Source organism: Lasioglossum baleicum, chromosome 6 (genome assembly GCF_051020765.1).
Source record: "Lasioglossum baleicum chromosome 6, iyLasBale1, whole genome shotgun sequence".
NCBI classification, from domain to species: Eukaryota; Metazoa; Arthropoda; class Insecta; order Hymenoptera; family Halictidae; genus Lasioglossum; species Lasioglossum baleicum.
In genome coordinates, this window is record NC_134934.1 from 7,502,120 (window position 1) to 7,528,376 (window position 26,257).

The following is a 26,257-nucleotide window of genomic DNA, read 5'->3' on the forward strand; positions in this document are numbered from 1 at the left end:
ATTATAAATCACTCTGCACATTAATAAAAAACCGGTCTTGAATAGGTTAATGGTCGTTTCCCGCGCAAAATCGAGGAGATGGTATTGCGGTTCGCACGCCAGAGGAACGTTCGATCGCGCTCGCCGCTTTCCACTGTTCGTTCGGCAATTAACTTTTTACACGGAGAAAGTATCTCGCGCGTGATTTTCCAGAATCCTCGGCCGTTGAACAACGTCAATCCCCGGAATGTGGATGTCATCCCGATGACAGGGGGAACTTGGCAGTCGGCTGAGGGCTCTCCGCGAAGAACGCAATATAACAGCAGCTGATCAACAATTTCACTAGCAGACCAAGTCGCATCAAAACACAAATCATCTTGAGAGGATCATTTGGGGTGTCAGAGATGAGGAAGTCGGAGGGATCAGTGTTGAGCTCGTCACCCTGAACGACAAACTGCAGAGGCGTCACACGACGCCGCAATTACTGTCTTCGGCGGGCCCCAGGATGAGTCCGAAGGGGCCAAGCCAGGAGGGCCCGAAAATGGAGGTGCGAGTGTTCTGCGTCCCAACACCAGGCGCAGAGCCTCAAGGCATCAGAGTAAAAATTCCAGAGCCTAAGAAACGTCCAATGAGTCCTCCGATCCTGGAAACAATGAGTGCCAGGAAGGCTTCAGAAAAGGATTATTACAGGAAAACCTCGTCCTTGGACCGTAGGGACAGATATCCCACCTTATCCGGCGCTGAGATCAAAAGAGGACTCATCCCCGGGTCTCTGGAGATGCCTAGGGGCAAGAGGAACCCCATGCTCGACAGGAAGAACAGATTTCCAACGATTTCCGGCGCGGAACTGAAGAGGAGCCTTGCGATTGGCAAGTGTCCTTTGGAGGAGGGCCTGGACCTTAGTCTGGCACCTTGGCCTGGCATGAAGTGGGCCTGCGTCAGGGTCCTGCATCTTTACTGCAAGGTCTTTGGCCAGTTCGAGCTGTTCGAGCTGATCGTTAGGTAATTTGAGGCGTGGCTCTGGGTGGAGTCTAATTAAAGTTAAACTATTGATTTTGAACCTTCAACATTCTTTAACATCTATTGACTGGCGCAGCTCGATGGAAGATTGTAACAATGTTTGCGAAATTGCGCAACGTCACTGTTGAAGGATGAAGTGCGTCTAATGTGTCAGAGATTCCGAAGGGTGTTCTTCCCTCAGAGTTTCTTTTCGCGGCGCGTGCCCCATTAATACAAGTCCGTTCCTTTTTCGCTCGCGGAACGCCGCGACAAATCGTTCGGTTTATACATCGTCCGAGGAATTAATTGCGCCGGCATAGTTCCCAAACGACGCAAATAGGCGGGCCGTGACGGCCCCGAGACCTCGTAAATTATTTAGAGAAATTTTTACGGCGACAGAAAGAACTGAGCGCGTGTGCCACACGGCTCTGACCATGCTTTGAGCACGACTGCCTCCCGCTAAACGATTATACGCATTCTTCGGGAAAGAGCCCTGCTTGGGTAGTTCTCTACTGGGTGTTCCGAATAAATCTGCTTTAAGGTGGGATCTCATAAGTGCGTGTGAACGCAGCGTGTTACGGTCCCGGGGCCTCCTGTCCCTAGTAGCATTTATGGTTGGCCAACGGTGGTTAATGGTTGGGAGTTGATTGGTATATGGTCGATGATTTTGTCTACAAATCCGCAACATAGGACCCACGACGAAAATTATGACAATTTGCCAATGAATATCCAACGTTGGGCCTGCAATTATTATAGGAGGTTATTTAACAAGAAATTTACCAATATTTGAATATCGTACGTCTTACAAACGTTAGGAATGTTGCTACAACTAAAACTTGTTAATTATTATGGGCAATGGTTGGCCCACTAAAGTTTCATTGTGTGCAGCCTTCAAAAGTACAAGAAATGTACTACAAAATATTCAGAATCTGCCTTTGTCGTGAACGCAAATGGAACGCGAATAGAGTATAGATCGGAATAGGTCGCTTAGGAGATCCCACCTTTAGAATGCAAGACGATTTGCAAGGAAAAATGTAACGAAAAATTCGAGGTTGGCGGTCAGATGCCATATCGTCTGTCCCCGACGCGAAATCTGGAACTTTCGAGAATAGTATCTCCCGCGGAAACTCACTTTCGCGTGACCGAGTATGTTCGGCATGTGCGAAACTCGTTTGTCATTGAAATAACGACCGTGTAAGATACATAGAAATTGCAAACTTTCCATTACGTCCGTTAAAAATGGTCTTGTTGCAAAATGGTACGGAGATAAAGCAGACACCGTTTAGCAGTTTCGACGCTCGATTTCATTGGCGACTGTTAGATCAGGTTCTACAAGATTCTACAATTCGGAGGTAGCCAATATGGCGACGCACCGTGCACATTAAAATTAAAGTTTACCTCTGGGAATGTACGAAGACTTATGCCATCGCATCATGAAATTGAAAATTTTGTGAACCTGTAATGCCATAGAATCGCATGGTCTTTGTAGAAACTGATCTACCATCTGATCTAACAGTCTCCATGCAATTCTATGTCTATTACCGGTTTGCCAAATTTAGAATTTCATGGTGCGATGCCATAAGCCTTGGTACTTTTCCGAATTTGGTAAACATGAGCAGACAGTGGATCTTTATACAAAATAAGAATTTTCGTCCCTAATTGTAACAAACTGGAGTCAAATAGAAATTTATTTTCTCTCTTAATATGTTTAATAGGTTCATAATGACATACAAAACAGTGTTTCTAAATTCTTCTAATATTCTCACGTTTCGAGATTACACCTAATCATTTCTGTCATAAATGCATTAATCCGCTGTTTAATTACGAGTCGCCATATTGGCTTCCTCTACTCGAAAATTTCACAAGTTTTTCAGGATGGAGACACTTCGCTGGTAGACAATTTCGAAGTGTATAAATCATATCCAGACACCCTGTATCTCATCGAGTCTCCCCATAGTTTCAAGAGCCGCAGTTTAGGTGTCCTCCCTTCCAATTTTTCTCACGATTGCTGCCATTTGCCCGGGAGTAGTCCACCCGGGAGAATGCTAGGCGTAGAACGGTTCCCTCGGAGAGCAGTTGCTTTTTACGAGACAAGTCACTCGAGATTTGAAGGGTGGGCGAGAGAAAGTATAGTAGATATTGTTGGGAGTTCGGGAGATGGCTTAGGGGCGGTACGAAAATACATACATATAGAAAATATATAGTGACCCAATTTGTCGTCCCGGAAGAAACACTGTTCAATCAGACATTTGCCACTGTCTCTATTATTCGATGATTAATTCGTGTGCTTAACCCTTTCGCTACCGTGGACGAAATATCTCGCCTCCAGGATGTCGAAGAAACGATGCTATGAACGAGCTATCTCGGCACTATGATCGAGATATCTTGTCACCATGTTTTCGTCGTTCAATGCCATGGACGAGATATCTCGTGTATCTTTATTACTGATATGAAGTGTTTTCATTGTAAGTTTGATACAAGTTATCGATTTTAATCCTTCTCACTCGAGAAAAAATTGCTGTATCATTATTCACACAATATTGTTTACATTATTAAATATCGGATCTAACCAATTACTACACATTTAAGTATTGTACGAGGTATTATAACAGTTTCATATTCATATAATGAAAAAAATCATGTTGAATGGAATTATTCTGGATGGGAAGAAAAATGTTTAATTTTGGAGTCAAAGACATATTATCGTTGGTGGAAAGTACTTGATAAATATTAAATACTCCATATTTGGGGCAATTAGAGGTTTTAGTGTTTATTTTGCAGGGAATGCTTGAAAGCATTGTGGAATGCATAAGGTGACGGAACAATTTTTACGGAAACACTCTTTTTATAGAAATATACCAGACCGAATTATGTAGGCATTTTCTCAGAAAAACTATCGAACCCCTTGCTTTGGGATTATCACACATATTTATTGGCGTTTGAGGTACACGTGTGATTTTTTCAATTAAAAATAATCGAAATTACACGAGTTACAAGATTAAGGGGTATTCTTACTTTCCAATATGTAGCCATTTTCTCAGAAAAACTATCGAACCCCTTGCTTTGGGATTATCACACATATTTATTGGCGTTTGAGGTACACGTGTGATTTTTTCAATTAAAAATAATCGAAATTACACGAGTTACAAGATTAAGGGGTATTCTTACTTTCCAATATGTAGCCATTTTCTCAGAAAAACTATTGAACCCCTTCTTTTGGGATTATCACACATATTTATTGGCGTTTGAGATACACATGTGATTTTTTTCAATTAAAAATAATCGAAATTACACGAGTTACAAGATTAAGGGGTATTCTTACTTTCCAATATGTAGCCATTTTCTCAGAAAAACTGTCGAACCCCTTGTTTTGGCATTATCACACATATTTATTGGCGTTTCAGGTACACATGTAATTTTGATTATCTTTACTTGGAAAATATCACACGTGTACCTCGAATGCCAATAAATACGTGTGAAAATCCCAAAGCAAGGGGTTCGATAGTTTTTCCGAAAAACTTCCTAAATATATTGGAAAATAAGAATACCCCTTAACCTTATGGAAGAAGTACTGGTTGCCAATTCGGTCTGATATATTTCTATAAAAAGGGTGTTTCTTACGTCGATGGCTCTGTGCATCCTGTTGATATTAGGGGGGTTGATGTTTGGCACCAATTGCGTACTGTGTCAATTTCCGAGCCTCCCACGGACACACACACCGAACGTTCAGCCGCAAAAGCGTTCGTAGATAGTTCGAACAGCCGTAGATAGTTCTTTTACGGTCGAAGGCGTTCCCCTGTCTGATCGATTGCATCAGGAGAGCGAGTCGCTGCGCAAAAGTCTTGTTGCAGGCGGCACACGCTAATGGTCGGACGTCAATCGCGTAAACGAAGGGGGTTGCATTTGCCGGTGGCATTCGCTCTACCGCACCCTTCCGGGTGTCAGCTCGAAGGTCGAGCTAATACTAACAGCCTCCCTTCCTTTCTGCATTCGTCGATAACCGGACGATAAGGGGACGCCGATAAGTCGCGGGGCTCCCTTATCGTTGCGAGAAAAGAAACGCGGGGACGGCAGCAAAAGAAATGGAGGCGCGGAGGACGATGCTCCGAGTCGCTCGTAAATCCACGAAATCGGAAGGGACGAGGATGAGAGCTCGTTAAATTTAACAGTGGCAGCGGAAGCGTTGATGGTGGGCCGCCATAAAATCGGGTTTCATAGAAACGCGAATCCCGGAGCGTACACCGATATTTTCGTCGATCGGGAACTCGATACTCTAAGATCACTAGAATGAGGAACGGGCACTTGGGTCGATCTTGGCAATCATTTTGTCGATGATCACTTCGCTGAACTGTGGCGACACTAATACACTGATGTCCTTAAATCTTTGTAATGTGTCCACTGCTTTAAATTGTACGTATCTATTTTTATATTAAATAAAATCTGCAGTCTAGTAGTCGTATATACAGGTTTCCACTCCAAATTCACCCTTTTGCAAATCAATTTCATCCTTTTGCAAATGAATTTCACCATTTTCCAAATCAAATTCAACCTTTTGCAAATTAATTTCACCCATGAAGAATATTTAAAATTAATTGCACTTGAAAGCATCTCCCTTGAGTTCAGAAGAAGTCACCATGGACAGGAGGGCATAGTGAAGTGCTGTGTGACGTTAGTCAGACGAGTAAACTGTGTCATTATTATATACTTTATACTGTATAATTTATTTGCAACGGGGTGAATTTGATTTGCAAACGGGTGAAATTGGTTTGCAGAAGAGCGAATATTTAGTGCGAAACCTATACAGGGTGGGGCGTTATAAACATGTCACCTGAATAACTCGGTTGCTTTTGGAGATAAAAGAAAATACATCAGAGCAAACTTAATTGGTATCGAAGCGCTCATAATCTGAAGTTACTAATTTTTGTATAGGTGGATACGTCAAGGAGATATGAAGGTCAACTCACATATCGTATACATACATATGAAAGTCATTCAAGGCCACTCAAGGTTAACTACAATAGAAAATAAATTGTCTCAAAGCAGTCTTAAAATACTTGTTTGTCTTCTTTGGTTCTTTGGCTCTTGTAATTATATTGATAAGAGTCACAGAATGTAAACGAACATTCAATCACATTGTACGCTTGTCTGTATGTACCAATAACCAAAGTTAACATGCAAAAACATGCTTGAAGTAGCGCTTGCTCTGTAATACAGACGCAAATGAAATTCATCAGCATTGCAACGTTTTAGACAATGTATCAAGGTCGTCATTTTGAACATTTATACTAGCAGTGTGTACGTAAATAACAGTTACATGTAAATCTTCGAAGTATTCAGTTGACCTTGAGTGATCTTGAATGACCTTTATAATAGGTCATTGTATTCAGCTTGAAACCACATACTTTTGAACGACAGAGTATGTATATTGACCGATTTTCTTCGAATCGTGTCAAGACATAGTGTCCCGTCTCGATGAAGTGATCTCCGCTGAGAAATGATTAGGGACTTTTCCTCGAAGGCGGCGCGGTGCCTTTCGGGAACGGTCCCCTGGGGCTTGGCGAATCGCTTAGCATAATGTCACGCCCGTAATGTCAGTGGAACGGTCACCTTGTTTGCTAGCGGACCGTAACTCGCTTGGTCCGTGCTCGCGAATGCTCGCAAAACAGCTCCGTGACGATAAAGAATTCTCGCGCTCTTCCTTTTTCCGTCCTTGTTAGGGCACGATAAGCTGGCTGACCGATATTTTACGAGGTCCGCGAATCGCCGCGGAACTATGCAAATTAACGTTGACGCCTCGTTAACCTCGCGAAACGTAATACTCGAGGCCTATAATTCATCGTCGCCGGCACATGTTCTATGGGTTTCAGCCTTGCCAGATATTTTATAGTTGCCCGGTCGATGAGAAGTTTATTGAACGAGAACGATTTCCGCGAGGTGAACCGGCAATGTTTAACAAATATCGGAAACGTGGAACGCAGGGGAGGGAGGCTCGATGCGAGAATTAATTAGGCGATTAGCGGGAGGTTCGTCACGGCGTCTGGCTGCAATAAAACTTGATTAGAGGCTCCGACAGGGCCGTGGCGTGTACCTGGAGTTAATGAAGCGCCGGGGACAAATATTTATCGTCCGTGATATCCTCGGTTTAATAGATTCGGCCAACATGGCGACGACTTTCTTCTTCACTGAGAACCACTTTGGGATTCTACTGGAAATTGAACATGGTGTATAGACCTAACGTTGCTAAATTGTCATGGTGTATACACCCAAGTGAAAGTGTATTCATTTTCACAACAATTTTAACATAAGTAATTCATTTTATTCCATGGCGAGTATACCTGTCGTACACAGCAAACATTAACCCTTTCACTACGGTGGACTAGATATGACAAGACTAGATGACAAGTTTGATACTCGCAAGGGAAGGACCCCAAGTGTCCGACTTCGATTTTGATAATTTTTTGTGAGATGATGGTATATGGATCCATAATTATGTATGCAAAATATTAGGAGTAGTTACTCAATAGTTTTAAAGATATAAACAAATTAAAGCTCAAGTTTTCGAAGTTCCATTAGCCGTGTAAGTAGGTTGCGTGAAGCTCAATTGTTTATATCTTTAAAACTATATATTGGGTAACTACACCTAATATTTTGCATACATAATTAGGAATCCGTATACCCTGATCTCACAAAAAATTATCAAAATCGAAGTCGGACACTTGGGGTCCTTCCCTTGTCAGAATCTCCACTAAAAATTGCTGTACCATTATTCACAATATTGTGTACATTATTAAATATGTTGGGATCTAACCAATTACTAAACATTGAAGTGGTGTATGAAGTATTATAACAGTTTTATATTCATAAAATGAAGAAATCATATTGATTTGAATTATTCTAGATAGGAAGAAATGTTTAATTTTAGAGTTAAAATAGCTCAGAGTGCAAAGGGTTAAACGACATGGCATCGTTGGTAGAAAATACTTAAATATGATAGGTATTAAATACGCCATATTTGACACGATTAAAGTTTTTATTGTTTATCTTGTATGGAATGCTTGAAAACATGACGAACGTTTCTGCGAGTTGTATTTTTGTATATTAGATCTTCTACATCGAATACAACTACCTCTCTGCATTCCATACAAAATAAACAATAAAAACTCTAATTGTGTAAAAAATATGGAGTATTTTATATTTATCGTATTCAAGCACTTTCTACCAACGATGACATGTCTTAAAAATCGATTATTCGTGTCAAATTTTCAAATAATACACATCATATCAATAATAAAGATTGCATTGTACGACGAAATCATGGTGACGAGATATCTCGTTCGTAGCATCGTTTATTCGACATCGTAGAAACGAGATAACTCGTCCATTGTAGTGAAAGGGTTAAAAATCTTCAAAAATCATAGTGCTAAGATAAAGTCCTAGCTGAAGTTGATTTTTTTTTAATGAATATTTCCTTGTTTATTCGAAATCCTACTTCCGCCTAGTACAAGGCTTTCGCCTATTTGTTAAAGATAACGCACTTTACCTAATTTATCTTAACCTAAACTCTTCTAGCCTACACTTTCAACACCAAACGCACTTAAACCTACGCACTTTATACACTTTGCTGCGCAAACTCTCTCACACTCTCGAACACTTAAATTTATCCTAAAATTACGGGTAAAAATTTTGTCGCTGACCTCGCCAGGTACAAAATAGGCCCTAGCTGAAGTTGATGCTGAGGAGTTAACATGAATGTTCTTCTTTCCAGGAAGAACTGCACGAGCTGTAAGTGTCCGAGGGAAGCGCACGACGTGTGCCACGAAGAATGGGTGTCGGTGAGGTCTCGTCTGGGCCTGAAGGGCGAGGAGTCCTCTTCGCCAGTCGGCTTCGATCCCCGAGCGAAAGGCCTCGCATGGGCTCCTCCAGGGCTGCCAGCACACAAGGTCATTAAATATTATCGAATATTAGCGATACAGTACCTATACACGAACCTCATTCGAAGCACTTTGCTTACACTTTGATGGCGATGTAAGCCTCCATTGCTTACAATTAACCCTTTGCAGTATCGCGTCAGATAAGAATTCGACGGATACTTTTTATACACCCTGTACACATTGATGGCGGATGCATCCAATAGTGGGAGAGCTATAAGTGCTGAATCTTGTGCGATTGATCGGACACCTTGTTCATTGCAAAAACCTCATCTCTGAAATTCGGACGTTTACACGACCCTGTTTTCGCGGCTCGTTTCCTGTTCCTCGGCTAGCGAGAGCTCCACGCTATTCGATCCGATCTCCTGATCGCTCTCAGATTCAATAAACGAACGTTCAAGTTCAATTGTCCGGCTGGCCCGATCGGTGTATTGCGTCGACGCGTTACGGATCAGCGGGGAAACCACGACTAATGAGATTATGATCGCCGAGACTAGGCTGTTATACAGCCGTTCACGGTCCGAGAAGCCGGCTGCGTGCACACGCACGCTTGGCAGGCTTCCAGCTTCCAATATTGTACAAAGCGACCGCCGTGAATTAGCAAGACGAGGCTCGTCTCAGCGACGCATCGATGCTTCATCGTTTTCACGGGACCTGTCCCCCTCCTCTCTCTGTCTCTCTCTCTCTCTCTCTCTCTCTGCTCACCGTATTTTACGAGTCTTTTATCGCCGGCTTCGGATGGACGATTTTTGTCACCAGACGTCCTCGTTCTACGAGTTTTCTTAATGTATCAGACGAAGTTTGAGAAATAGGAGAGTGAGACCGGCTGGGGACAGTAATTTGATTTAGGAGACAGTGATCGAATCCGTTTCTCTCGATTTTACTAGGTCGTGGGATTTTTAGGAAGCTGAGGAGTCGGTTCTAGTAGCAAGTCTTCTGACGTAGATCGAATGGTTAGAGTCACGTGTATAAATTGCCGATGGAATAGACGTTTGGAATATAGATTGGAATAGACAATTCTTAATCCTTTAAAATGTTTCCGTTGCAAATAAACTTTTTCAATTTTTTCATACGAAATAATGTAAGATTTAGTACATTTCTTTTTATTTGTAGGCATTTTAAACCCTTCTGGGTTTATTTCGCTTTACGGGAATAATATAAGTGAATACAATAATATAGAATACAGTAATAACACAATAAGAATACAATAATAATACATGTGAATGTCCGTTAACTCTAAATATGTGAATTACAATCTTTGAAAAAAAAAAGAATAAACACTAAGGCAAGCTCCAGTATGCGATACAATCCTAAGATTTTGCGTATTTACTTTGGAGATTGTATGTAGTATTCAGGATATAACTGAGTGTACACTTTCCACCTTTAAATACAAGAAATTTAAAAATATGCTAGGTGTCTTATTATTTTGTCGAGGACTGTATGAGCGTGTCTACACTGTCTACATTAAGAGGAGTAGTACAAGGGATTGACTATGTAGGTACAGTAGTTTTTAGTGGTTAAATGAGATTGTAGCTAGCTACACACACAGCATTACTATTTCTCGATGAAAAGCCGACGATTGGACATAAGATAGAGAATGGAGATTGCTAATCTGTGATTACTTAAAGTTTTAGTGATGTAATCCTCGATACTGATTGTTTTTGCAATCACAGGTGGACGAGTACTTCGCAATGTTGCCGGAGATCTCAGTGCCCAGGTTGGGCACACCCGGTGAGCGATACAGGGACCGGCAATTGGCGATCCAGCTGCCTAAGCAGGACTTAGCCAGAACCTATTGTCGGCATTTGAACCCGAAACATGCCAGCAGTGCTGACGACTTCATGGCCGCTAGGAATGAGATCGCCCTCGACATAGGGAACGTGCAGGAAGTGCTCGAAAGGGATCTCGTAAGTTTCGTGATAAAATCCATCTCCTATGAAACAATTAAATATTGTTGTCTAACATATCTGGTCCCCTTTTAGCATTGCGGTGCCTGTCTCTCGCCCCTCAAATACGGCAGTCTAGCCGTATCAACGAGTAAACTAGGCCTCCTCTATCATCCTGCTTGCTTCCGGTGCGCGGATTGCAAGGAACTGCTGGTTGACCTCGCATACTGTGTTCACGACGACACCTTGTTCTGCGAGAGGCACTACGCTGAACAACTGAAGCCCAGGTGTGCGGCCTGCGATGAGGTAAGTGTCCTTCGTCTTCCTTGATCAACGCTTATTTAGGTAGTCGGGTGGTTAATGTTGACCTTCGATGTCGTCGTTTGGATAAGAATATTTTGACAATTCGTAGGAATTAAGTATTCAAACAAAAGTGTGGAAGATACAGTGACTCCCACTAATATTCGGACACTCTCAAAGAAACGATAACTGTTTTAATATCGGACTGTACGAGTCGAACTTTTTTTGAGAAGTTAGACCAATTTAGTTTACTGCATGATGTGTAAAGAAATTTTTTCAAAAATTGCTATTGGTCGGAATTGTAGAGAAAATACTAAAAGTTGCATTTCACAACTTTTTTCTGTGGGCTTATATTGAAAATTTGAAAAATACGCTTTGTAGATCTGTGTCAATTATATGCATTGTGAAAGTCTCATCGAAATCGATTTATTGCCGTTGGAGGCCGAAAATCGTGAAAAATTAGAATAGAAACGTGTCTTCTAAATTTTCCATATAAGCGCAGAGAAAAATGTTGCAAATTACGTCTTGTAGTCTTTTCTCTGCTATTCCGGCAATTTGCAATTTTTTCCAAAAACTTTTTCAAAAAAGTTCAGAATGTATGGTCCAGTATTGAAAACGAATCGTCTTTTTAAGAGTGTCCGAATATTAGCGGTAGTCACTAAAATCACCCCTAATTGTCGTATTTCATTTCAAAAAATTATTAGCATGTCAAGAACAACCCACCTGACTATCTGAAGTTTAACAGAAACTACAATACATACATCGACGACGATTCTCAGCCAAATCTTTCTCTCAAAAGACGAGAAGAACATATTCCTTTTATTCGCAAGAAAAAGTGGCTTGGCAAAGAGCGCAAAGTAGAATGAGTCTGCACTGGTCAGACAACGTACCGTTGGTCGATATTCAGTCGGTAATCGACCGTCAGTCGACTACTGTCTGTACCCACTGCGGAATCCTTCTTTATCGACAAGCGAGCACTCCCATCTTCTAACTTACCCACGGAGGCTGATCCTTTCAAAATCATAGCGCGGGAACGAAGCTCCCAGACGATTTTAATGAATGAACGACATAAAAGTTGTCTGTCTTTTATCGCTTCGATCAAACCAACTGTTTATAGACACTACCCTGGAACTAAGAATGAACGAACCAGATCACGGTTGTACCAGATAACGGAAAAAGTTTAATAGCGCAGACCGCGTTACGATCGCGTTAGGCAACCCCGAAATTACCGACGACCCAAATCTCATGTCCAGACGGCTGTCAAGGTGCGCATAAATTAGAGATCATGCCAGCGTCGGTCGTTTTACTAGCTCGTAAGTCCGCGAGACATCGTTGACGATCTGTCCGTGGGGGATAAATTCTCGAAACGAGTTATTCCTCGCCGCGGCTCGCGCCGACGATTTAAGCCGATCGCGATTAATCCGTAAACAGTACGCTTCGCCGAAAATATCTGGAGCATAATGATATTAAGTGTCGCGCAATCTGCGAGACGCGCGTTGTCCGACAGGGTTTTCGCGGGAACTGGGCCGCTTTCGGCTTTATTTAGATGGACGGAAATAGGAATCGGGTATCATAGAAGCAGCCTCTCCGTCACCGGTGCCCGACTGCGCAATGCGAATTATGCTCCGCAAAAACGTGAATAACCGACAATGATTTGGCCAAAGCTGCCGCGTTACGCTGCTCACTGTCTTTTTCCGTTACCCGCCTCTCGATGACTAACGATACTATCGAGTCACCGATACAGTTTTAAGCGTTGCTCACTGTGAGTTACTGCGCTTATCTCGCCACGAACTCATTGCCAGCGTGCTTCGCCTCCTCGGTGAAATAAATGGCCCGATTAACTACAACCTCGATGAACTCTTTACTAATCGTCTTTGTTGCGCCGTTTCATCGATGACTCACCGATTCTTATCCGGTCTCGAACTGAAATCGTTCGATCGTCTAACGATTCCGTCTTTTGTCCGCGATTCAGTCCACTTTCGGGGTGGAACGACCTCTTGTACATTATTCACGAACTCTTTACTAACTATCTTTGCAACAATTCCTCATGCAATTTATGAGAAACCGATTTGTTTCGTCCCTGAAAGGGAAACCGCTCAAAGATTTCTGTTTCTCCTCGCAATTAAGCCCTCTTGCGTGAGGAGTAAAATCTGTATACATTCTCTATAAACTTTTTACTAGTCATTTTTACTACAATGTCACCTGTAATCGGCGAACCATCGATTTCTTTCATTTCTGCAACTGTAGTCGTTCGATTTTCCAACGATTTCTGTTCCTAGTCATGATAAGTCCTTTTTGACGGTCGAACAACCCTCGATAAACCTCTTTATTGAATTCTTCCGTGTCGTGGCTTCTCACAAATAAAAATCATTAAATGGAGTATATTTAAATTGAAATTAAAAATATCTTCTTTTAACTTTTAACCTTCAATTTTTACTCGAATCTCAAGGGAAGAACTGAAATCTTCGAGTTATAGAGGTTTCGATTTATCGAAGTCTTCGACTAAGAGAGGTTTACCCTACGAAAAAATTCGAATTACAGAGGGTTTGTACAAGAGTCAATAATTTGCTCTGATTGTAATAGTTTCAAAGAAAGTAAAGTTACTATTAATATTACTCTTACATATTAAAGAAATCTGTGATTTCACTCCGCGTTAATGAATTAACAGATGCACCTTTCTACGAAACTTCGTGAAACAGTTGCTGCTGTATTCGCTTGTTCAGCTTCCACACTTTTGGAAAACAATTCGAGTTAAAGGAAGTTTTATTTCGATCGAATAGAGGTGTGAACAAAATTCTCGTCTGATACATAGAAGCTTTCAAGTTAAAGAGGGATGAGTTATCGTGGTTTGACTACATATTTCTGACTTCACTAATGTCAAAACGAACCCACCGCACATTGTTATACTCTTAAGCCTTACACGATCTTCAGGGTAAAAATTCACTCATTTACTATCTTCACATGCTGTGAAATCATTGACCCCTTTATGTCTATGTTGTGAGATGTATTTCTTTAAAATGTGACATTACAAATGGAACATAATTTGTTGATTTCACGTGTAGAACAAACGTGGGTGAATTATATTATCCTAGTCTAGTTAAACTTCGAAATAGTGCTAAAATCTTAATGAACGACTAGATCGGCCGCGTAACACCGGCACAACATCGAAGCCTGAAAATATAGACCGGTATTCGGTCTGCGATATCCCTCGGGCCGCGCAACACCAGCTGCCGTCGTTTGTTACCGGCGTCGTTCCTCGTGTAACGCGTCTGCGAATTGGTGTTCTTCCAACCGGAAACCGGCGGTTTCGACGGTGGCCATCGTGGTCTGTCGGTAATCTATTTTGATTTCTTGTCGAAGCTCCCACCACGATCGCGGTTTAACTCCCGTGTCCAGACACACCGCGAGTAGAGAACCGTTCCCGTCTTTTATTAGAGTCGGTCAATTGGAAGCGAACGAGAGTCCGGCGAACCGCGGGAATTCGATCGAAGATCTCGCCCCGATCTGATCGTTACCGAATTCCGGATCATTCTTTCGATCGAGAAAGATCCCCGTGCCTAGATCGCGGCCCGATATTTCCCGCGGCGACCGAAGGCTGCGTGAACCGTTCTCAGCGATCGATTTTTGGTAAGTCCAGTGTGCCCATCACACCGACACACACCGGATCACGTCATGAAGAACGACTCGACATACCCACACAACGACCCGTCGATTTACTATTCGACGAACCTAATCCCGCGAGATAAAGCGGAGAGACACCTGACAAACACGTGTTCCAATGCTACCTGTTCTCCGATGTGAACTTTTGCTACCAGGTGACGAGAGGATTCTAGTGTAATCTCGTTAGGAGTATGTTATCGGGCTCGTGGTTAGCGGACAGAGAGAACAATGACGCGTTCGGGAGACGTTTAGCAGCTAGGCGCGCGCCGCGAGGCCCCGTCGATCATCTCGCAAGACGGTCTGAGCATCTGGACGGGAAACAAACGGTCTTTATAGAAAAGCATGGCGTAACAGTGACGCAACGTGCCGTTATAGCAACGTCGCCGTAAAATTCCGGCCGGCGTTGTCTATTTCGAGCGTGTCCCGTCCCGTCGCGGTTCACGTGCTTCGTCCCTGCTGCGCAAAAATCGTCGCTTTGGCCTGTGTGCTCCTCGACCTTTCGTCGGGTTTCACCTCTCTAGGAGACACCGATGTTTTCATATGAAAGTTTCTTGGCTCCCGACTATCCCTCACCTTCGCAACTTCCGCTAAATCCTCGGCTTCGACCCTTCAGGGCCGAGTGCCACTGCCAGTTTCTCTTTGTACGATGCTGAAAATGTCGCCACGACTTGAAGACCGAAGCCTTATTGGTGTCCGCAAACTCCAGATATTAGGAATAGTTGAAAGAATGTCGCTCTTGACATGTTAGGCTGTCGTACGTGCGTTATTTTAATCCTTTGTAGTCGAAGCTATCTTCACTCGAAAATTAAACGTTGCTTCCGACCTAGAATAATTCCATTCTATATGTTTTTTTCATGTCACGGATATCAAATTGATGTAATACCTCGTGCAATACTTAAATGTTTAGTAATTGATTAGATATAAATATTTTGAACGTTGTGCAATATTTTGAACAATGGTACTCGGAAGTTATCGCAAATTGAGAAGTTAAATTTTATGAATTTGTTGATCCTAGCATTGTGAAGTCTACAAAGATCCTTGACGACAGTGCTAGCAATGTTTCTTGACGGGATGTGGTGCCAAACAGTTACCTTAACAATCAAAGTGATCGCTAGAAACATTGAAGATGCAAATCGGCATCTCCCTGCATCAATGTTTGGAAAAGTCGATTGAAAGATGATAAATAAAAAAAGATGTCCATTGGCGTCACCCGTCAGTGTATTTTAAATAATAAATAAACGTGTGATTTTAGTTGCAAATAATAACTAAACTTTTTATTTAAATAAACGTAATTTAAATAATTCCAAAAGTGATCTACTTATTATTTCTTATTTGCAAATAAAAGATTCTTTATTATTTGGATCGAGGTGGAAATCAAATGAATAATTTTTGGTCTTCCTTTATTTCTTGTATTTTGTATATGTATATGTCCAATGAATACGTGCGCGTTTTTGTCTGCTGCAGCAACCTTTTCAGGTATACCGCCAGTGGTCGGGCCCGTCGGAGGGCCTAGCTGCCTATAAAAAGTACAATTTAATTTATTATTTGGCAATACAAATAATTTATTTTAATTTATTTATTTATTTATTTTACATAATTTTATTTAGATTGCTCAAATAATAAATAATTGTTTTTGCTTTTCATTTGAATATCCAAATAACAAATAACTGAAATATTTATTTAAATAAATTTATTTATTGCCCAACACTGTCATCCGTCCAGTTTTCTCATTTTGTCAGATCCTTATAAGACAGCGTCCCTGAAGGGTCAACAGGAAAAACTGGATTTTTCTGATCCGTTCTATTTAGAGCCTATAAAATTTGAGTTTTTGATGACACCGAGTGTTGCGCGTCGAGTTAGAACAGCGGGCACGATTTATCGTTCCGGATGATTTACGATCGATGACAAGAAACATTATGAATAATTGTAAACGGATGGACGAGCCAACCGAAACAACGGTCGAGCCAAGATCCCGCGGTTTTTATGGTTCTAGGAAGGCTAGACTGCGTTCATGTTCTTCGTGCATGGCTGGTGGAGGTTCAGAATTGATGTTCTGGTCGTGGATCGAGTCTCCGAGTGGAGAATTTCTGGGATTGTTGCCGAGTTAAAAAATAAATAAATGTGTGGGACTTGAGCAGGGGTAGCAGGCAGGGTTGTGTTGAATTACAATTGAAATTGTATTCAATTATTTCGTAATTCGAAATTCACTCGCTTCATTCAATTGAATTACAATGTAACTTGTAATTCTGGCCTCTTATTCAATTAAATTACAATGTAATTGGATTTCACAATTGAAACACAATTACAAAGTACAGTAAATTATGAATTATACCTGGTATTATTCATAAATGCATATTGTGTGATCGAAAATAAACTTTTTTATTACGCACGTTTCAGAAAAGACATACAAACTGTACAAAGACATAGGACAAAATTACTACAGAAATTAAAGTAATTCTTCATGTGGCTCAGCAAGTTTTAAATTAGTTTTAGTGAACACTCTTTGTCCAAACATCTTGTCATTAAGATTGCTGCATTATCGAAGGTTGGTCATCGTCGCATAAGAAAACATCCTCGCAAACATAAACATAAAATTGTGTTGTCTCCGAATACGAAACGGAAGAAACGCGGATAAAAAATGAAAGATATTTTTCGCATTAAGCGAGTAATGTACATATTGAGTAATTTATATTATATTGTATTTCAATTACATTGTATTTCGTTACACTCATGATTCGCGTAGTTAGCAATGAAATAAAGTGAATGGTTCTAATTAGGTAAAGCAATTGTGCTATGTAATTCAAATAGTGTGTACATGAAATACAATGTAATTCAGTTACAATGTATTTAAATCAGCATAACTCTGGTGTCAGGAAAAGATGCTTCAACCTTGTCGAATTAATTTTTTTTTGTGTTTAATCTTCGTGTCCTGGACAATATTTCCTGGAATGTATTTTTCGAAATGACCAGAAGTATGTATGATCACTAGACTGCGGATCTTTATGCAAAATTTCATTCTTCTTTTAATTATCTTATTAAGGTGAAACTAATACACTGGTGGCCTTAAATTTTTTTAATACCTCCACTGTTTTAAATTGTGCGTGCCCATTTTTGTCATAAATGCATAAAATCCGCAGTCTAATGATCACTTACCGTACCATACTTATCGGTTGCGTTCAAGTCGTACATTTTATATTTATACTTCGTGACCACAATTGTTTACGTTGAATAATAATATCCACTTGCATTGGACGATGAAACGGATACAAGAAACCTGTTACAACTGGGTTTATTTCGCATCACGTGGATGGTGGCTATTGGACTGCGGATGTTTGTGTATTTATAGCTCTTCCTTACACGCTAAAGGCAATAAAACAGATTAGTACACTATAATAACAGAGACAGAGTACAATGAAAATTGCCGCAGTAGAATACCGAAGATTAATGTAACGGACACGATAAAGTGAAAATTGCAGCACAGCATGACAATACGAATACGCGGTTCTAAACACACTGAAGCACCACAGGTTAAAAATTTGCATCAACATCCACGATCTAGTAACAATTTTTTTAACGATTTTTAACGATTTCACAATTTTCAAAGACAAGCTAATGTTTTAGTGAACTTCACTTGCTGAAGTTTCACATGTCCTGATTGTTTGGCGCAAGAGTTACACAATTGTCAAAGACCGATTTATTATTGTTTAAAGTGTCACCGATACTTCAATGGGTATTTATGTTTATCGAATGTTTTAATGTAACTCAATGAGATTTATTAAAAATTGTATAAGCATTTAAAAACCAACATTTTATGGATACCATTATGGATTATTGTTTATTTTAAAACCGGGCATGATTTTTCAGGCAGTTCCGATAATGAGGCAAAAGAAATGTTTTAAACGAAAGTTAATCAATTGGTCTATAAATTTCAATACAAAATCTTTTTAAAATAATGTCTATTCTATAAAAAAATCAAGGTCACCTTTAATTTAAAAAAATCGATATATTTATATTTTCGACTTAATATTGTAGATGATGTCGAAACGAATCCAACGACCTACATTCTTATACCTTTAAACTTCGAAATAAATCTTAATGAACTGCTAGATCGGCCGCCCGGACCACTGTGTCTCGGCGCCATTTAATGATCTCTCGGGAGAACGAAACCATAGAATTTCCTGGATCTGTTATGGTGTTTTTTTAAATTGAATTATATTTGATTGAAATAAGTGCCGCAGCATCTATCGATGCTGATTTTTACAGCTTAATCTTCGATTTTCCTCATTTTCCGGCTCCCAGTTTGTTCTGTCCAAGTGATTCCCAGGGTGTTAATTAGGATAACAGTGATCCTCGCGATTTATACAACTCTTGTAGACAATTCGTGAGGGATTAGTGTGTTAAGAGCAGTGGATAGATTGAGATGAAGAGACAGGAAACCCATCACAGCCGGAAGCGGTCAAGAGCAAAGACCCACGCAGAACGCGCGGCTCGCCAGCCACGCAACCCTTCACGTGACTTTCCCTGTCGACTCTTGCCTCATTATTTTTGCCGAGCGGTCCCGGCGATCCGATTTTATCCCATTCATCTCCGCGAAACGCTCGCCCCATTTATTCTCGGTGGCGATTTTATTAAAATCAAAATAATGCTCTCTTTATCAAAGCCTGTCTATTGATCTGCATCGTCTCTGTGCATTTTCATCGAGGTGCTATATTATTATTTGTGACAGGCGACGTCTGCCGAATATTACAAATTATTCCTCTGTAACGTAAAAATATGCATTCTGGACACCGTAGCACCATATATCTGACTTTTAGGAATCACAATTGACCACTTCTGAACTCCTCATTGCAACGCTGAGGCGTCATTTTGTAATTTCGTAAACCTTGTAATTGCATATACGTATATGCGAATTTAGCGATGTATGCTTGTGCCCGCACACTCTTGCACGACCCTGGCCGGCTCCCTTAAATATCGATACGAGACAAATCATTTTTTACCAAATGAACTGGTGGATCAGTCGACCGCACACGGACACCACTGTGCGAGAGGCGAGGCAGAGAGCGAAAGTAGTAGCGGTGGTTCAACGACAGACGCGGCCATATCACGAAACGTGTTGCGCAAGAATGGAGCAACCGAGCTGGTGGTTCGCGGCTGGAAACCCGGCCGAGAGATTAAAAAAGCCGCTGTATCCAGCTGCTACGAAACGGAACTAATGACAAAGACCGGAGAAGAGGTAGAAGGGACGTGAAGGGAAAAGGTCGTCCTACGGTCGACAGACACGGCTGCGAAGTTTCCGACGGTCTAATTCGGTCGACTTGCGAAGTGGCTTCGCCACCGAGATCCGGTGGTACGCTTTTCTCCGACCGTGGCATACACGTTCGATCACCGACCGAAATAACCATTGGCATTGTTCCGTTTGCCTCCAGAGGAACCGGCTCTCGTCGCGACCATAACTCGCGGAGACGCTAATTCCACCGCGACCCTTCGACGCCGACCTGAATCCCGATTTACTAGCCGAGGAAAACGAGGGACCACTGTTTATGTCTTTCCTATTGGTCCCGAACGAAAAAATACCTAAAACTTCACATACATTAGATTTGATTGTCTCTACTTTAGTGTCGGTAGTACAGGGAACTGCATTTCATACGGGTTAGGTTGGATTTCATTATCACTTTGGTACAGATCGTTTTGTTTTCGGTTCTAATGAGACAATCAATAATTATACTGTGGAATGGAAACTGAATCTGGATGTAAAAAGAAATCGAGAGCGAGGAACACAAGGTCAATCAAGGTCATTTTCGAGAAAATCGAATTGGAAGATACCTCAAGTACGCGTGCTATTGAAGAGGAATCGGCTGGCGCGTCTGATCATGTCCAGTCGGTTCTACTTGCACGAGAATCGGAGGAACTTTAAAATACGATTTTCTCGAAGGTCTTTTATTTTATACTTTTGGCTTCTCTCTCTCTCTCTCTCTCTCTCTCTGTCTCTCTCTCCCTATCTCTCTCTCTTTCAACGTTGTTACAAGACAAGAAATATTGTTGAACTTCTGCTTTTGCATAAAGATTCACAGTCTAATGTTGATAATTTAAAAGATGAAAAATCCACGTGTATATTGTTATAAACATAACAAGATTAAATTTATTTTGTGCGATTTTTACTATAATACAGGGTATTTCACCTAACTTGACCACCTTGAATATATTTGTTGTTTTTGAAGATACGTCAAATGTCTGAAGGACAAAGTTGAATGGTGAAATGAGGCTCACACGATACCAGAATATAATTTAAATAACTCTAAAACACCATTACTGGTGTTTTTAAATTGAAATATCTCCTGAACTACTAACTTTTCGACATACATAGGTTAGTACTTTTTTATAACGAATGTCCAGCTGCATCGATTGAAGTATTAAAAAATACCTCGTTCCATTTTAAAAAAAATGAAGGTGACCTTGATATCTCCAAAAAAAATTACATAAAAACAGACATTTTTTTGGTATCGTATGAGCCCCCATTTTACCATTCAACTTTGTCCTTCAGACATTTGACGTATCTTTAAAAACGACAAAGATATTCAAGGTGGTCTAGTTAGGTGAAATACCCTGTATATCCTGGGTCAAAAAATATATTCGATAAATTTCCATGAGAACACCTTTACAATTTCAACAATTGTTAACCCGGCGTTAGTTAGGTGGGGTCTCACAGACCCCGGGGATTTTAGATTGATCGTAACATTGTAACAACGCGTGACAGTTGTTAAGTATTTTTGAATAATAAAAATTTAATTTCGTGGATCTGCGTTTTTACTCTGGTAAATTACAAGCCTCTTAAGCAATCTTATATTTATGAAAAAGGTATTTATTTCTCTCATACAGTATATTATTTCGGGGGGTCTGTGAGACCCCACCTTACCACTTACGATACATTTCCCGGTAATTATACAGAAACGTACTGCCCACTCCGATTTTGATGAAATTTAAATATGTTATGCAGCAACACATTCTGAACAGCTTTTTCCTTTTCCAATATAGGGGGGTCGCTTTTACTTTTCGAGATATTTGCAAAAAACTATCGCGAATACTGTATTGAATTTTTCGTATTTTCCTACACGCTGCGCTGCAACGTAAGTCTGTTTCGGTGCGACGTTTGTTTACATTTTGACGCTGTAGAGATAAGAGAGAAAACAGGGGGGGGGCGAAAAAAGGGCCAGCCTGACACCACACACACCCACTCAGTGTTTCACACGCACCCACTGTTTCTAAATTATACTCTAGATTCTTACATATTTTCACGTGCCGATTACGAATATGATATTGAAAATTTGCGCAAATGTTAATTTCTTAACGGGGAAACCTTCTTTTTAGAAACACTGGGTGCGTGTTAAGCACTGGGTGGGTGTGTGTGGTGTCAGGCCGGCTCTTTCCACCCCTCCCGTTTTCTACCTCATCTCTACAGAGTCAAAATGTAAACGAACGCCGCACCGAAAGGAATACGAAAAATTCAATACAGTATTCGCGATAGTTTTTTGCAAATATCTCGAAAACTAAAAGCGACCCCCCGATATTGGAAAAGGAAAAAGTTGTTCAAAATGTCAATATCTATAACATATTTAAATTTTATCAAAATCGGAGTGGGCAGTACTTTTCTGTATAATTACCTTAAAAGCTATCTCCCCTGAAATTAATATTCTTTGATTCGTGTGCAAACTGGCATTGCGGACCACAGTGGGACACGAAGACCGTGTGATGTCGCGATGTATAGCCTTCTACGGTTGCGAATCGATTCCGAACCAGTTCCTCGGTTCTTCACTGAGCCATCGATCGTTCTTGACTTTCGAGGAACGCCGGTTCCCAGTCGATCCGCGAACAGGGAGGTCAAGGCCCACTCGGTGACCGGCTGCCAAACCAACAGTTATAAACGAGAAATTAATTCTGGGATACTGCACCGCGACTCGTGACTGGTACCGATGCGTTTACTGGCTACCGATTCGAGTACCTGTGTCAAGGGTCACGCAAAAATTCGCTTGATCCTCGCGTCATTAATTGCGAGAGACCTTGCCGGGGTGATTTCATCACGAGTCTTGGAAACGGCGGTCCTGTTATGGCTCTAACTTTAACACGTTCGCTACCAGCATTTTTTTCGTTGCTTACCTTCTTTGTTCGAAAGTTTAATCGAATGCAACGTTCCCAATTTTTAATTATAGAAAACAGTGTAGAAGAAGAAAGTCACGGATTCTACTATGACTTTAAACAACGAAGAGAGAGTGCATAAAATTAATTTGACTGTTTTTAAGTGAACAGTCAGATTATAGATGTCACATATTTGTGACGGTGGTAGCGAACATGTTAATAGTTGGCCAATAAACATAGTACACCGACTATCTTTTACTCCTAATTGAATGGTGTACAGAGGGAAGAATCATTGTCGCCAATCTAAAATTGTCTCATTGTATGCATTGTAAATTTGGACGAGACAATAGGATATGTCTGTTTCTCGTCTCTTCATTAATTGGCCAGATAACAACCGATTTGTCTCTGCCACATTCCATTAAAACGTAGTAATAGCTAAATCTGTTGAATTTCTCTGGAAGATGTTTAACAATGTTGCAGAGAATGAAGCGACCGAGACTTGCTGGAACTTGTGATTGTATTGAAGCTTGCTAAATATATTTATAGAAGAGCATTGAATTAGAATTTTAGGATTGTTTCATGTCGACGTTGTTGTAGATTAAGTACGATAATTAGGATTTATGACAGACATAAGTAGGTGTAATTTAAAACAGCAAAAACAGTAAAAATTTTAAGATGCTATGATATTATTTTCAACCTATTGAAAATTAACACTTTACCTACCGGAAGCCTATTAATAGGTTTTTCAATAATTGTGCTGTACCAAAAGAAAGCATAGAAACTTTCTTTTACATTGTAATCTTAAATGAAACTATTAGATGACGTTATTGAGGGTGACTTGTTAGTTCACAATGAAAATTGCTGTTGCTATTGAATGTTCCATTAAAAAGTGTTTAGCCATGTACCATAGATTTCTCAAAATTATGCAATAATCACCGGTCGGTAATGTGTTAAATTCTTGCAACTCAGGAAGAAAATATTTATCTGTAATGATGATATCTCTATTTGTCGTTGACTCTCAATTAGACCAATGATCAAAGAATTATCTGTTCCTTGGTTTTCGTATGCTCCTCAAAACCATTTTTACTTAATTCTGCTTATCGATTTCTATTTTAACCTGGCTATTTCGCTTTCATTAACCGAATCTTTCTAATCTGTTGGCCGACATCGACACACTAATTCTCAAGCAAGTCAGACTACCGAAATTCCCGAGGTCTGCAACCCACATGTCCACAGTTTAACGGTTCGAACAGCTGCCAAAAATGTTCTAGGAATGCGCAGAAATCTTTCTATTAGCAACCGGAGACTAGACATGCCTTTCTTCATCGCAGAACGCATCTAGATGGATCGATCCATCGAAAGAAGCAACTGGTGTTTTCCGCGAACAATACGATAATGTTGTTTGGAGACTGTCGTCTACGGTAGTGTGCCGTCAACGGTCCAGCTAGAACCGCCACGGACACTGTCGCGATTTATTTCGGCTCGCGTCCCGATAGGTCGTCGACGATACGTTTATTTCGGTCGCGGACCAAGTAGTCCGGACGAGGATTACGCAGCCGGCGCTCCGTGTTCCTCGGCATAGCTACGTTCTCGCAGATCTCTTCCTCCCGAGTTCATTCAGTAACGCGGCTCCAGTCGCACGAACCTAGCGAAAATTCACCGACCCTGAACCTGTCCAGTTCAGCTCGCCAATTTATCCAGCTGTGGTTCCCAAGTTCCTGAAATTCTTCAAACCCCAAAAAATCGTTGCTTTTGACTTTAGTGGAAGTTCGATGAGCTACGAAGACGTTCGAAAATGTTTAAGCATGTTCGAAGATGTTTGTGGAAGTTCATGAAATCTTTAATAGTTTTCTGAGAATTACGACATCGTCTAAAAGCTTTCTCGTATCATTTATATCGACGTTGTGTATACTCAAAGTAACAAAGTTTGCCTCCCTACACTTGGCACAAACAATTGTGGCTAGTTTGACTACGTACCAAGAACATTTCAGGACATGTATGCAACTTGAAATGACTCTCTATCGGTATCAACCAGAAACTCATTTTCTGTGTGCTAACGTAATCAATATACACAGTGAGAAACAAAATTTATCTCTCTTTGCACAAACGATTCCGACTAGTTCGACAAGTTACGGATATATTGGAGGATGTTTATTCAATTTCTAATGACTTTTTCACTGCCAACGCCAACTGAAAACTCATTTTCCGTGTACTCAATGCCACAAAGTTTGCTTCCCAATACTCTGCGCAAACAGATCCTCGTTAAACGCATAAACAATCCGTCCAGTTATATAAGTATAACCATCGTGAACGGGTAGACCTCAAAGGACCGGGAAGCGATTTGTGGAAGCTCTCTTCTGTCGAAAAATGGACGGAGAAATTGCAAGCGAATTTGCTTCCGAGAGGAATCGACCGGTGTTGGGTTCCCGCGAATATAGATCATCGAGGGTTCGATAAGCGACGGGCTGGCCGTCTCGATATCTCTTTGGAGACGCGCCAGATGCGTACCGCGCGCAAAACGTGTATCGAAGATCGGTCCCGCTGGTAGAATCGTAACCGATGAGGTAACCGAAATAAAATCCTCCGAGTGACGCCAGAAATTCGGCCATCGCCGACTGCGTAATCCACCGCGGAATTTCCACATCGGATCCGTGACACGTGATCGCGACGTGGCCCCCATAAGGGGCCACCCTTTCAACCAGACTCTTCTCAGCCAACCTCTTAACCAGACCCTTCTCAACCACTCTTTCAACCAGACCCTTCTCAACAACTCTTTCAACCAGACTTCTCTTAACCAGACTCTTTTAACCAGACTCTTCTCAACCACTCTTTCAACCAGACTTCTTTTAAACCGATTCTTCTCAGCCACACTTTCAACCAGACTCTTCCCAGCCAACCTCTTAACCAGACCCTTCTCAACCACTCTTTCAACCAGACCCTTCTCAACAACTCTTTCAACCAGACTTCTCTTAACCAGACTCTTTTAACCAGACTCTTCTCAACCACTCTTTCAACCAGACTTCTTTTAAACCGATTCTTCTCAGCCACACTTTCAACCTGACCCTTCTCAGTAAATCGCTAAACCAGACCCTTCTCAGCTAACCTGTCGACCAGACCCTTCTCAACCATTCTTTCAACCAGACACTTTCAAACAGACCCTTCTCAGCCAGTTTTTCAACCACACCCTTCTCAGCCACTCTTTCAACCAGACCCTTCTCAACAACTCTTTCAACCAGACTTCTCTTAACCAGACTCTTTTAACCAGATTCTTCTCAACCACTCTTTCAACCAGACTTCTCTTAAACCGATTCTGCTCAGCCACACTTTCAACCTGACCCTTCTCAGTCAATCGCTAAACCAGACCCTTCTCAGCTA

General features: G+C 41.1%; 1 protein-coding gene across 6 annotated transcripts in view; it reads left to right on the forward strand.

Moving 5' to 3' along the window:
- Lmpt (four and a half LIM domains protein limpet) overlaps positions 1-26,257 on the forward strand; it is a 155,216-nt gene that overhangs the window by 90,907 nt on the left and 38,052 nt on the right. For 5 of the 6 annotated variants that reach the window (XM_076425216.1, XM_076425215.1, XM_076425209.1 and 2 more), the window contains 3 exons: positions 8,744-8,918; positions 10,580-10,813; positions 10,889-11,098. In XM_076425216.1, the coding sequence (XP_076281331.1) occupies positions 8,744-8,918; positions 10,580-10,813; positions 10,889-11,098 (619 nt within the window). Of the gene's footprint in view, positions 1-239; positions 982-8,743; positions 8,919-10,579; positions 10,814-10,888; positions 11,099-26,257 lie in introns of those variants that run through there. The other variant, XM_076425212.1, reaches the window with a different exon arrangement.